The 12,381-nt window shown below is 55.8% G+C and overlaps 1 protein-coding gene across 1 annotated transcript; it reads right to left on the minus strand.

Moving 5' to 3' along the window:
* Window positions 1–13: 13 nt before the first annotated feature.
* PTK7 (protein tyrosine kinase 7) lies at window positions 14–12,182 on the minus strand (the record flags this gene model as incomplete). Its single annotated transcript, XM_009706114.1, has 18 exons — window positions 14–242; window positions 445–623; window positions 701–852; window positions 924–1,004; window positions 1,546–1,778; window positions 1,963–2,118; window positions 6,064–6,267; window positions 6,530–6,657; window positions 7,001–7,151; window positions 7,430–7,579; window positions 7,754–7,873; window positions 8,012–8,147; window positions 8,575–8,708; window positions 8,921–9,187; window positions 9,460–9,590; window positions 10,590–10,737; window positions 11,428–11,618; window positions 12,080–12,182. Coding segments are annotated over 18 exons (2,825 nt in total), but the record flags the coding sequence as incomplete, so codon positions are not given.
* Between the last annotated feature and the right edge of the window lie 199 nt (window positions 12,183–12,381).

The raw sequence follows: 12,381 nt of genomic DNA on the forward strand, positions 1-12,381 counted from the left end.
AGTTGCAGGGGGGGCAGGCACCAGGCACCTACAGACCCCTGTCCATCCCACCGCGTCCTTCCCCAGCAAGGGCCGGGATGCTCAGGCTTTGCTGTCAGCTGGGCTGTCCCCAAGGGCGGTGGCGAGCTCGCTGAAGGAGGGTCGATCCTTAGGGCTGGGGGCCCAGCAGCGCTGCATCAGCTTGGCGAGGCGGGAAGGGCAGCCCTCGGGGGGCGGGAGCTTCGTCTTTCCTGATTGCAGACCTGGTGTGAAAGCAAAGTCCAAAGAGCCATTGGGAAGGGTGTGATCCTCTCCGTGGGGTGCAAGGAGGGCAGCATCTCTCCACATAGGTTGGAACAGCACCGTGTCAAGAAGGGGGATGTCACACAGCCTGGTTAGCCCTCTCCACCACAAGAAAAGGAAGTAGGCTACAATGTCACGGACAGCACAAGGTACTTCACCTACCTGCTAGGACCTCATCATCAGCCAGCGGGGTGTAGGGCATCTCTCCATGCGTGAAGACCTCCCACATGAGCACCCCAAAGGACCACACGTCCGACTTAGTGGAGAACTCGTCTTCCAGCACAGCTTCAGGTGGCATCCAGCGCAGCGGGATCCAGGCCTGACGGAAGTGGTAGTACTCACTGCAGGCAGGACAAGCAGGCAATGAGACTGGCGCCATCCCATCCCCTCCCATTCCCCTGCCAGGCTCCCAGCCGACATGTTGCACACGTCCTTGCTGAGGCTCAGGGATGAGACCTTGACCTGCCGCTGGGCACTGACCAGGCAGTTCCTGGCCGCCAAGTCCCGGTGCACGAACCTGCCATTGGAGAGATGCTCCATGCCCAGGGCCACCTGTGTGCAGAGAGACACCTGACCCCAGAGAGATGTCAGCACTGGCTGCCCTCCTCAGCCCCAAAGGACTTCCAAAGCTGCACCATCACCTTATGTTTGGTAGTGAGGGGCTGCGGCTTCAGAGACTCATCTTTGCTCTTGGAGATCCTCAGGAACTGCTTCAGGTCCCCCTGGGAGACAGACACCAACTCAGAGGCAGCACCTCTGCACGACGCCAGCCACATCGGTCCCTGCAGTGCTCAGATGTAGCAGGCCCACGGATCCTGATCTCCTGGGCCACAGTCCCCACCTGTCTTCCTGGTCCCTGCCCTGTAGGGCAAGCCAGTATCTCACTTCTGGGCCTCAACTGGCTAAGATCAGGGCAAGCAGGCCTGATGTTTTCAGGAGGCTTTTCATGCCCCAAATTTATTTCTCTCCCATGAACTCCAGGCTCACCATACTAGCCCTTAGCATTCGCAGCCCTTCTGCACCATGGAATCCCACAGCTTAACTTATTCAGCTGAGTCCTGGACATAAACCAGAAATCAGGAGGATATGGAAGAGGACAAAGTCACCTCCAGGTCTTGCAGGAGACCCCCATTCCCCTCGAGACTCTTCCACACGTTGGGAACAGTGGTAAGCTCAGCCTGGACCACGTCACACTTGCAGACCCCACGCCTATTGTCCACCCTTCCTCCTCCTCCCTGCAGGCACTGCTGGCAGGGCCCTTACCAAGTCCACATACTCCAGCACCATGTAGTGCGGCTCTGCCTCACGGCACAGCCCCAGCAGCCGCACCACATTGGAGTGGTTCAGCTTGCCAAACATTTCTGCCTCTCGCCGAAAATCCAGCTGCAGCTGTTCATCCCTCGTCTGCAGGCTCTTCACCAGGACCAGTGCTTCACCCTCACCATCCTCTGCACCTTTTGCCTTGGCCAAGAACACTTCACCAAACTCCCCCCTGCCTGGAAGTGTAGAGCAGCACATGGGAAGACAGCATACATTAGGACAGCATATGGATTTGACAGCCCAGCAACTGCAGGGCCCTCTGTACCCCAGCGCATCCAGTTTTCTGGCTAGGACATGCTGGGCTTTCAGCGACAGGTTCCCTGTTTGGAGTGGGGACAGGGCCAGGGTGACCCGGCATACCCAGGGTTGTGATCGTCTGTAGGCTGGAACGCGGAAAGTGCATCTTGTCGGCAGCGCTGTGCCGCTTGCTGGCCCCAGAGCTGCTGCCCAGGTTGGTCAAGGCCACTTCTTCCTGGATCTCTGCTGTCATCTGCCCATTCTGCAGCAAAGCACCACCTGCAAAGGAAGCACAAACAGCTTCAGCATCCTGCTGGGCCGTGCAGAGAATGTCACGCTGGGGATCACCTGACACTCCAAGCACCCACAACTGGCTCCAAGCACCCCAGTTTGCTGTCTAGCCCCAAGCAACCGAGTGGCCTCCACACAGTTGTTCCCTCTGGGCTCACGTCCGGCCCCGTCTCTGGCAGCCCTGCAGCCACCCTTGAAATCAGATGCTGAGCAATGGCTTTGGTCCCAGAGCCAACCAGTCCCATCTGGCCTTGTCTATCCCATGCCACTCAGTCATCCCAAAGGGGTGCCTACATCCAAACTACCATTGACAAAACTCTGCAGAACAGCAGCAGGAGATTGGATGTGTGAAGCAGACAGAGCAGAGAGGATCTTGCTCATTTTAACCACAGTCTTTTGATGCCCAAGAGACTCTCAAGTCTATCTGTCATTGCCTGCTGCAGCCTGAACGCCCTGCTCCTGCTCACTCCCCAGCAAGCCGGCAACGCTCACGGCCTTGGGAATCTTGAACCTGTCAGACCAGATCAGCCTGGAGTTTCTTTTACTGCCTGGGTTAAAGCAGTGCTAGGAAGCACTCTCCTTGCAATCAACGCCAGCAAGCTTTCTGCTCAGGAACTCCACTAGAAATTTTCCTGGCACAAATAGAAGCCAGTGAACAGAACAAAACATTATTGCCTTAAGAAAGTAGAGAACCCTGCATTTTATGGGCAGCTTGTAGGGGAAAGACGGTATAGGTAGCTGTATAGATAGCAAACCTTGATTTTGAATACACTTACTGCTTGGATCAGATTTAGCACTAGGAAGCCGTACCTTCCATAAGCTGAAGACAGGAGTTTGAATGTAAAGCAGGGCACAGCACCCAGCTGAGGTGGCTGACACACGTGCAGCGTCACCCTGCGTTACTGTGCACACTCCATTTCAGCTAGTCCAGGAGCAAGCATTAAGGAAACACCTGGCCGTACAAAAGGATTTAATCACGAAATTAAGACTTGACCCAACATGAGGTAACTCCAACAGGAATCCCACTGCCCGTAATTTCCACCAAGGGGTATCATACAGCAGCATGTGTACACGCATGCTTACACTGCATGCGTACAAAACTGGTACCAGCCCACCAGCACGTCCTGAGCAGGTCTGGCCACGATGACGGGGACCATGGCTTTGTCACAGGTAGGCTTGGAGCTCTGAAAACTGAGATACGTTGATTTAAGAGCCATGGCGACTGACAGCTGTCCTCTCTCACATGCTGGAGTAACATTTGCAGAAGATGATAGCAAAAAAACCCCCATCTCCCCTATAAATCAAAGCTCGACGCTACTTACATTCTCCCTGGTTTTATGCTAATTATTAGCAAGACTGTTTGACTCTGTGCTGTCTGCACTCATGACTGAGAGCGTCTCAAGACTACAAGCTTGAAGCCAAGAGGATAATACAAGACGACCACTGCAACGGTGCCAAGAAAATACCGAAGGCTGGAGAGTGAGTACGCTGCCACTGAGAGACAGCACCAGCGGGCAGCCACAACAGACACTCCGGAGAACAGACATCCCAGTGTTTCACAGGGCTTTGACAAGACAGTCAATAACAAAGGGACCGCAAAAATGAACAGGAAGTTTAATTTCTGTATCCAGCAGTCCAGAGGGGAATCAAGTAGAGAGGAGCTGCCCTGCTTTGCCCATCTGCCTGCAACACCTGAGCATGTCCTGGAGAAAAAAGAGACACAGCCATGCTGCCCTGGAGAAATTAGCACATACTAACACAGAAATCAAATGCTCCCCTCAGTCCCCGCAGCCGTTAACCTCCCCAAATGCTGTGTCTGTATTCACCTCAAAAAAGTAGCACAGTCAGACAGAGGGACACTGAGAGCAAGCACCCTTGTTACAGAGGATGTGGCACACCGAGGATGTGACCTTGGAAGGTGACTTGACTTGTTAGGAGCGCATTGATCCATAGGAAATCCATAGGAAGGATCCGCTGCAAATCCATAGGAAGGTCAAATCTGTCTGGATACTGAGGGCACTGGAAAAGTCAGCTGGTGGCCAGCCAGGGAATACTTGTCATCAGGTAGGTGCTGAGATACTTCAGGTCACCCAGCTAAAGAGGGACCACATCAAAAGGAGGAAAAGAGCCAAATCTTTGAAGACCATGGTGAAGGGGGTAACTCCACTGGGGCCGACTACAAACACAATCCACTTCTCCAGAGAGGCTATGGAAGTACCAAAAAGGAGTGTGGACATCTGGGCAGCCGGGTCTGTGTGTAGCAGTGAGGATGCATCTCTCTGACAGCTAAACTGATTCCAAAGGAAGGGGATAAGAGGAGGCAAACTGTGGCAGAATAAAAAGAAAAATGTAATAAGGATAGGCCAAAATAAAAATCTGAGACTACCTCAAAAAGATTAAAACAGATCCTTTCCCAGGAAAAGGATGCCAACCAGAGCCTGTTGGCACAAGTGAGCCGCCTGCGACTTGTCCACAGCAGCAGAGCCCAAAGCCACAGAAATGCTCCTGCACCCCTGTTCCCAGGAGGTTCACCAGAGCCAGACTTCTCTTGTGGGGGTTTGGCTCTGCTCAAAGTACCAATACAAGAGGAAAAACAGGAGCCAAACCCAGCAGTGATGTTTTGCCAGGACCTCACAGCAACCCCTACGCGATCAGGACATGGCTGTGTGCTGAAGAACTGAGAGGGGGAAGCACGATGTCTACATTTACAGTGGTGTGGGGGGAGATCCTGGGAATTATAAGGGCAGCAAACTCAACTCCACCCCATCGCTTACAAGTTCTCACTGGTATTAGTGATGCAAAGACAACCACAATGTCAGGAAAAAGAGCTGAAACAGCTTTTGGAAATGAAAATGGTGCCCCAGAGATCTCTTGGGTTCACTGAAGGAATCATGTAGCTCACGTGCAATGTCCATTTGCAGGGATTTTGCAAGGCCCCATGGAATCAGCTGTTAAAAAGTGGCTCAGCTGTCGCAGGACAGGAGGGAACATCCTTCCATGGGCATACAGAAGGTAGGAACCGGGGTAGTATGGAAGGGGCAGCTGTTTGCCAAAGCCACCAACTTAGCTAGCAGTGAAGGTACAGGCCACCTGTGGCCAGCTGCAGAGGGACACCAGGCACGGGGAGGTACAGCCAGAGATACAACGTGAGAGTTGGGGAAAGCAACCCTGATGTCCCATTCGCAGTGGTGGGCTCCGCTCCAAGCTGCCTGCTCTCTTTCTGGAGCGATCTCTCTGGTCAGGGAACTGAAGCCAGTGGCGCAGCTGGGAACAGGACCCAGCACAGCTGTGTCACTCTGCAAAGCTGTATGCACTGAGTCCTATCTGGGGCTCCTCATCTCAGAAAGGTGATAGTGCAACCAGAAAAAGCACTCGCAGGAACAATCAGATATACATAACAGCTGCGTGTTCCAGTGCAGGGCTGATTGGTGACAAGCTTGAAAAGCAAAGAGATAGTTTTTAGGTAACCTGTTATGCTCCAGAAGTCCTTGTTGGAGGATGCTGTAGATGCTGAAAGCTTATACAGCAGAGTTCAGGGCTGTTCAGTGAAAGTCCTTCCCTCCAGCACCAGGAGCTGCTGAACTGTGGTTTGGAGGCCGGCAGAGTACTACTATTTCATGACACTGCAACAGGGATACTCCCCTCCCCTTGGCAAAGGGAGTGATGCCATGTACGGGGGCTGGAAAGCAGGAGCGACACATAACTCAGCAGACAGAGATGGCATGATGTGGGGTTGGGATGCAGGTTTCACACTAACTTGCCTATTTCTCACCTGGCAGCAGGTCTCTGCCACCAGCCATAGCCAAAACCATGAGCAAGGGACTCCCAAGGGTAAGGAGGAGTCCCCTGTTCCCTGGGAGCTCCCTCAGCCCCTCCAGCCCACGGGTAAGGGACCAGGAGTGAAGCCCCCACCCCCAGGGGTGCTGGCCTCACCATTCAGACATTCCATTTCGGGCTCCTCGCCCTCCGGGTGCTTCTTCAGCCTCTTGGCTTTTCTCCGCTTCTTACAGTAGAACATCAGCCCCAGCACAATAATAATGTAGGCAACAGCCGCCCCCACCGAAAGCCCAATGGTCTGGATCATCTTGTAGGGTGTGTGGCTGCCAGGTCCCTCATCCTCTTCTGCTGCTGGCTTGTCTGTGGGGCAGAGAGCACCGAATCCATGAGGGAATGTGCTGGAGGAATGAGAAAAGCCCCTCGCCCAGTGCTATGGCCACCTCCTCGTCCAGCCACAGAGTGCTGGGCACAGCCCACAGCCTTGCATCTGGACAGGGATGCTGCTGTGACTCCCCAGCAGGCATGACCCCACACGCAGCACCCACCAGTGGGGCCAGGAGCAGGGCCTAGAGCTGGCGGAGATACCAGGAGGCCATGTCCCGACATTGGACACCTCCCTTACCTACAACGTATAGGAAGGCCTCGCGGTGCTTGATGTTGCAGCTGTTGCCAGCGATACAGGTGTACTTCCCAGAGTCCTCGGTGGTGACATCGTAAATCACCAGGGAGCCATTGGGCATGATCTGAATCCTGCCAATGACAGAGAGCCCTTAGCAGAGGCAGGCTTGGGGCATCTGCAGCTCCCTCCATCTCCACAGGACACCTCAGCCCAATGTCCCCACTGTAATCATCTTGAATCTCAGGCTGCGCAATGCTCAAGAACAAATGGTTGCAGCTCACCTGCAGCTTGACAGGCTCTGGCAGAAAGGGTAACGCTGGGGCCAGGAAAGTCCAGGCCCTGGGGCATGGAGATGACCGACTGCGTGCCCCCCAAGTTGGGAATCCGAGACGGCACCACCTGCACCCACACGCTGGGCAAGCAAGGGGAGCGCCATGCCGTGCCACATTTCAGTTTGGAATGGAGGCTGTGTACCTGGGCAGGAGCTTGCCGGGATCCAAAATCTTGTCCTTCCCTTTCCACTGGATGTGTGGCACAGGGTCCCCCTCTGCCTGGCACTGGAACATGGCTGTGTGGCCCTGGTACACTGTCGTAGGCTCTGGCTCTAGCTTGAAGGTGACGTAAACTGAAGGCAGAGAGGTTGACATGAACGCTGTCAGATCCTGGGAAGGGTGCTAAGCTCCCACAAGGGAGCAGGGCCAGCACTAGCACCGTGGCACATGCCCCCTTGGACTGTATGCAAAGCACTGACAAAACCAGACACTCAAGTGCCATGGGGCAGAGCTTGGGGTCAGGTCGGACATTTCTCTCTCTGCAGGCTTATGCCAGTTGGGTGCCACCCAGGCAAACCCCCTGCAAGACCGGCACAGCAGGAAACCCACCCGCCTGCCGTAGAGCCCTCACCTGCTACCACGAGCTGCACAGTGGCACGGATCTCGCCCTGCGGGCTGTTGGAAGCGATGCATGTGTAGTTCCCCGAGTCGCTCCTGCTCACCTTGTGGAAGGATAAGATGCCGGCATTGTGGCTGACGTGGGATGGTAGGCTGCTCCCATCTGCAGGATGCCAAGAAGAGGGATGCAGCAGTCATGCACGAAGCACTATGCCACATGGCATCTTCCCAGGCAGCCGCAGCATGGCTGCTTCACCCATGTTGGAGGTGGGTCAATGCAAAATTCCTGGGGGTCCTAGGTCAGAAACAGACACCTCGCACCCAAGTCCCCCCTTACCTGTTTTAGTCCACTGGATGGTGGGTTTTTCCCGACCAGTGGCTGAGCAAGACACTGTCACCTCCTTATCAAACTCCATGCACTGCAGTGGCTGGGGTGGCGGGGTGAACTTCAGCTTCTCTGCAAGAGACAGATGTGCTGTTCGGCCCCCCGCCAAAAGCCGCAGGAAGCACTGGAGCTGGGGGTATCACGCCTGCACCCTGCCAGGCAAAAGACCTCCCCAGAAGGGGAGAATGTGGAGTGCTTGTATCAGCATACCTAGCACGTGCACCCGTGCATATCCCTCGATGCTTCCCGCTGGCGTGCTGCTCACGCACTTGTACACGGTCCCATCATAGACCTCCACGTTGTTGATGCGCAGTGTCCCATTCTCAGAGATCTCAAACCGTGAGTCCTGCCCAGAGGGAGGGAGGAAGGGAGGGAGGGAGGAGGGCAGAAATGATACTGTCACCAGCCCTGGGATCAGACCTTGCTTGTGGCACTCCTGATGCTCCACATACCCACCCATGCCTCAGATAGACACAGCCCTGACACCCACATGGAGAACTGAGACAAGCTGCGAAGACACCTCTCTGAGGGACATCTCTCTTGTCACTGGCCCAAAAGCATAGGGCTGGCTGCCAGCCAAGCAGCTAGAGACAGCCAGTTGTGCACCCATGCACCAGTAGGATGGAGATGGTGCCAGGTATATGGCCAGAGTGGGGCTGACAGGGATGCTGGGACTAGGAGCAAGGCAAGAAACAGCAGCAGCAGAGGAAGGAGCCGAGCAGTTGCCCGGTAGGATTGCCCATGAGCGGCAGGGGCTTGCCCCATCGCCTCACCTCAGAAATGGAGATGCCGTTACGGTACCAGGTGACAGTGGGTTTCAGGGAGGCCTTGCTGAAGCAGTGCAGGTATCCCGGCTTGCTCTCCTCCAGCTGGCTGTCCTTGGGCATCTCCACCCACTTGGGTACAGCTGGGCACAGAGGCAAGGGGTTACACAGGGCTGCTCACCAGCACCAGTGCAGACCAGACAGGCAGTGGGCAGCCAGCCATGGGGCTCTGCAGCCCAGCCATGACAGATGTGTCTCTCTATCAGTGAGGTGATGCACCATCCCACCCCAGCTCACCCCAACCCCTGGTCCAGCCCCCTTCTCTGCTCCCAGCCATTCTCGGAAAGCTGCCTACTAGCCACAGTGATGCTCAGCTCCTGTTTCTTCTCTCCAGCCTTGTTGGAAGCATGACATGTGTAGGTCCCCGCATCTGCCTCGGTGATACTGGTGAAAACGAGCTGCTCTGCCTCTTGGTGCACCCTGCCAGTAGTGGGGACTCGTTCCTGGTTCCTCTCCCACCAGACTTGGGGTGTGGGTATGCCTCGCGGGGCGATGCAGGTCACATGGTGCCCCTGGTTCGCCGTCAACACCTTCGGGGAGAAGGGTGCCATTTCTTCGATCTCTGAGAGGAGCAATAGACAGAAGGGCTCAAACAAGGCAGGAACGTGTAGCCAACCCACCAGCATCATCATCCCCATGAGAGGCACCAGCCAAGGGATAGAGCGCACAATCTATGTTTTCTCCTCTCATCCAGGCAGCAAGGATGAGCCATTTCACAGATAAATCAAGCAGTTCTCCATGTCCCGACCCATCGCTATGTTGTCACATAGCTCCAGCGCGATACTGCAACTCTGGGACCCACTGCCCGCCCTGCCACCAGCCCTAGGACCTCACCTGCTAGCCGCAAAGTCGCCTTCAGCACAAGAGCTTTCCCTCTCTGCCCACGGCCAACACACTTATAGACACCGGTGCTGCGAGGCTTCACCTGGGTGATCAGCAGGGAACCGTTGGCGAACACAGTGGTCCTGGGGACGCGGGCAGAGACAGGGCTCAGTGGACATCTCTGCAGGACATGGGCCAGAGCCCCAGCCCTGTGATGTCCTACATGAGCCTGTGCAAACAAGAGGAAGACTCTGTGCCAAGTTAAAGCTTCCCAGCGCAGGGGGGAGCAGCACACATAAACAAGGAGATGATGGGACACAACCTTCATGGAGGAAAAGAGCTAATAGTCTCTCTTCTGGAGAAGTGCTGGCTCCCACCAGAAGATGCATCACCCAACTGGGCCAGCTCTGACAGCGGGGGCAGGGGCACAAGGTGGCGCCCGGGAGCTGCCGGGCCACTGGGCACCCAGCACCCAGACAGCACCCACTTGCCTTGCACAGCCTGGCTGAGACATCCCGGGCTCCAGGATCACCGACCGTGGGCAGCCTGGGCTGGGAGATGTCCCCAGCTCTGGGCATTGCCCCATGCGTAGGTGTCTGGGGCTCAGAAACACTCCTGGCTCTGGGGATCACCATGCACTGGGACCTGGAGGTGCAAGACAGCCACAGGCCCAGTGATCGCTGTGCAGATGTGGGCGGCTGGGAGGTGTCCCTCAGTTTGGGGATCATCACCTGCGGGCATCTGGGACTGGGACACATCCCTGACTCTGGGAATTGTCCTAAGTGGGTGTATGGGGCTTGAGCTGTCCCTGGCTCCATGAAATCACCACACATGAACATCTGGGGCTGGGAGACATCCCCAACTCTAGGGATCATCACACATGGGCATCTAGGACTGACACCCCCACAGACTCATTTGAGGACAAACTGTTTGCCGTGTCCTCTGCAGATAAAGGCCATGCACAAGTCCCAAGGCCCTGCTAAACCCAAGCCAGCCAAGCTGAGAAACCAATCCCAGCGGCCAGCCTGATGTTGAATGCTTGCCCTTGGGTATGGCCAGCGTTTGGCCTCTCTCTGTTGCTTCTGGAATACAGTGTCCCCATCTCCTCCCAGCCCTGCCCACATCACTGGGGTCCCTGTTACTTGGATCTGTTGGTGATGGGGCTGTCTTCAAAGAGCCACTCCTGCGTGGGAGGGGGTACAGCTGCAAACTGGCAGTCAAACATGGCCTCTTCGTTCTTGGTCACGATGAGGTCCTGCGGGACGATCACTGCCTGAGGAAAGCTCTCGTCTGCAATGGCAGAGACCACAGGAGGGTGAGAAGAGCAGAGGGGCCTGTGATGTCCCTTCACCAGCGCTCTGGGGGAAACTCAAAAAAAGAATCGGGCACACCCTGCGAGCACAAAGGAGGCAGACATGCCAGCACGGCTGTAATTACGCAGCTAGGACTGGATGTGGTAGCTGCTCTGGGGAAAGCTCCTTCTGCTTCCAGCAAGGCCCTGAGCACCCTGGGCTCCTAGCAAACAGACTAAACCTGTCGCCGGACTGCAAATTCCCTTGTCCAACTCCAAATACCTCTCTAAAGTCAATGTCTCCTGCCCTCCCTGGGCTTTGCCTCCAAAGGTCTCAGCCACATGGCATTGCGGTGGCACTGGTGTCAGCAAAACCAGCAGCACCTACAGCCCGCAGGGTCCAAACCTTGTTGAAGGAGGGAGGACCCTGGTGCTCCAGTACCAGAGAAAACAGTGTAGACATGTTCGAGAAAGATGCAGGGGCAAATTAACACCTGTAGACAGGGTAGGGTTCAAACCTGGCCAGGTATATCAGGCCTGTCTTTGGCCAGAGGCTTTGCATAGGCAAAGTCACACCAGCCTGCCACTTCCCCTGCAGCCTGGCTCCCACCCTGCAGCAGAGGGGAGGCTGTTAGCAGAGCCCAAAACCAGCCAAACCCCCGGCCCTGGGCAGCCGGGACACAACTCACCAATAATATTCAGCGTAAAGTTGTTCTGGCTGCAGACGAAGCCGACGGCACTGCGGGCACAGCAGTAGTAGAGACCGTTGTCATCGGGGCTGGCACTCTGTAGGGTCAGCGTTCGCTCCTTGTTGCTGACAGAATAGGTGCTGTGGCCAACAGGGAGGGGGGTACCATCCCGAAACCACTGCCACGTGGGGCTGCAAGACAGAGGCGAGAGGGTGACCAGGTGCAGGGCACCAACAGGGCTCCCCAGAGAGCACGTGTGCGGAGGAGACAGCCCAGAGATGGCCCATTTCCCTGGCTCTCTGTCCCCACTGCTGGCCCCGACACAGACACGAAGCCATGAGACATGCAGCCAAGTGGACGGGACATGAGTGGAAAGCAACGGAGAGTGACCGCAGCACACTAAGCAGCTCAGCGACCGGACTGTGACAGCCCGTCCTTACTGTGCTCCTTGCTACGTGGCTCTGAGGAAGCCGTTTGCCTTCTTCCCCGGTGCTCAACCACAGGCTCAATCCTGCCTTTCGCCTTCCCTAGACTCTACTGAATCCTCGTGGGAGAGAGGAGAGAGAGAGACAGAGAGAAAGAGGGGAAGAGCACGTAGCGAAGGTGCAGGGGGACCCTTGGCAGGGTCCGCTCCTCAGGAGATAACCCTTACCGTGGGTGGCCGTCGATGTGACATCGCAACACCACGGTGGAGGAGGGCTGGATCTCAGCTACGCTGGCCGGCTGCTTCAGCACCACGCTGCCTGTCTCAATCCCTGGGGGATCAAAGAGTATCAACACAGCTGGCTCGCCAAATCTAGAGCCCAGGTAGATGCCGACTCAGAGCAGACAGCAAGGGCACAAGCATGCTTAGAGACACATAAGCCCTCACGCCAGCACGGAGTGAAGGGACATCCACACAGCAAATCTCCCACTTTAATATTTTATAGGTGTTATTATTTTATATTAATTTTT

The sequence above is a fragment of the Cariama cristata genome, unplaced genomic scaffold, assembly GCF_000690535.1.
Source record: "Cariama cristata isolate BGI_N322 unplaced genomic scaffold, ASM69053v1 scaffold15548, whole genome shotgun sequence".
In the NCBI taxonomy this organism is placed as follows: domain Eukaryota; kingdom Metazoa; phylum Chordata; class Aves; order Cariamiformes; family Cariamidae; genus Cariama; species Cariama cristata.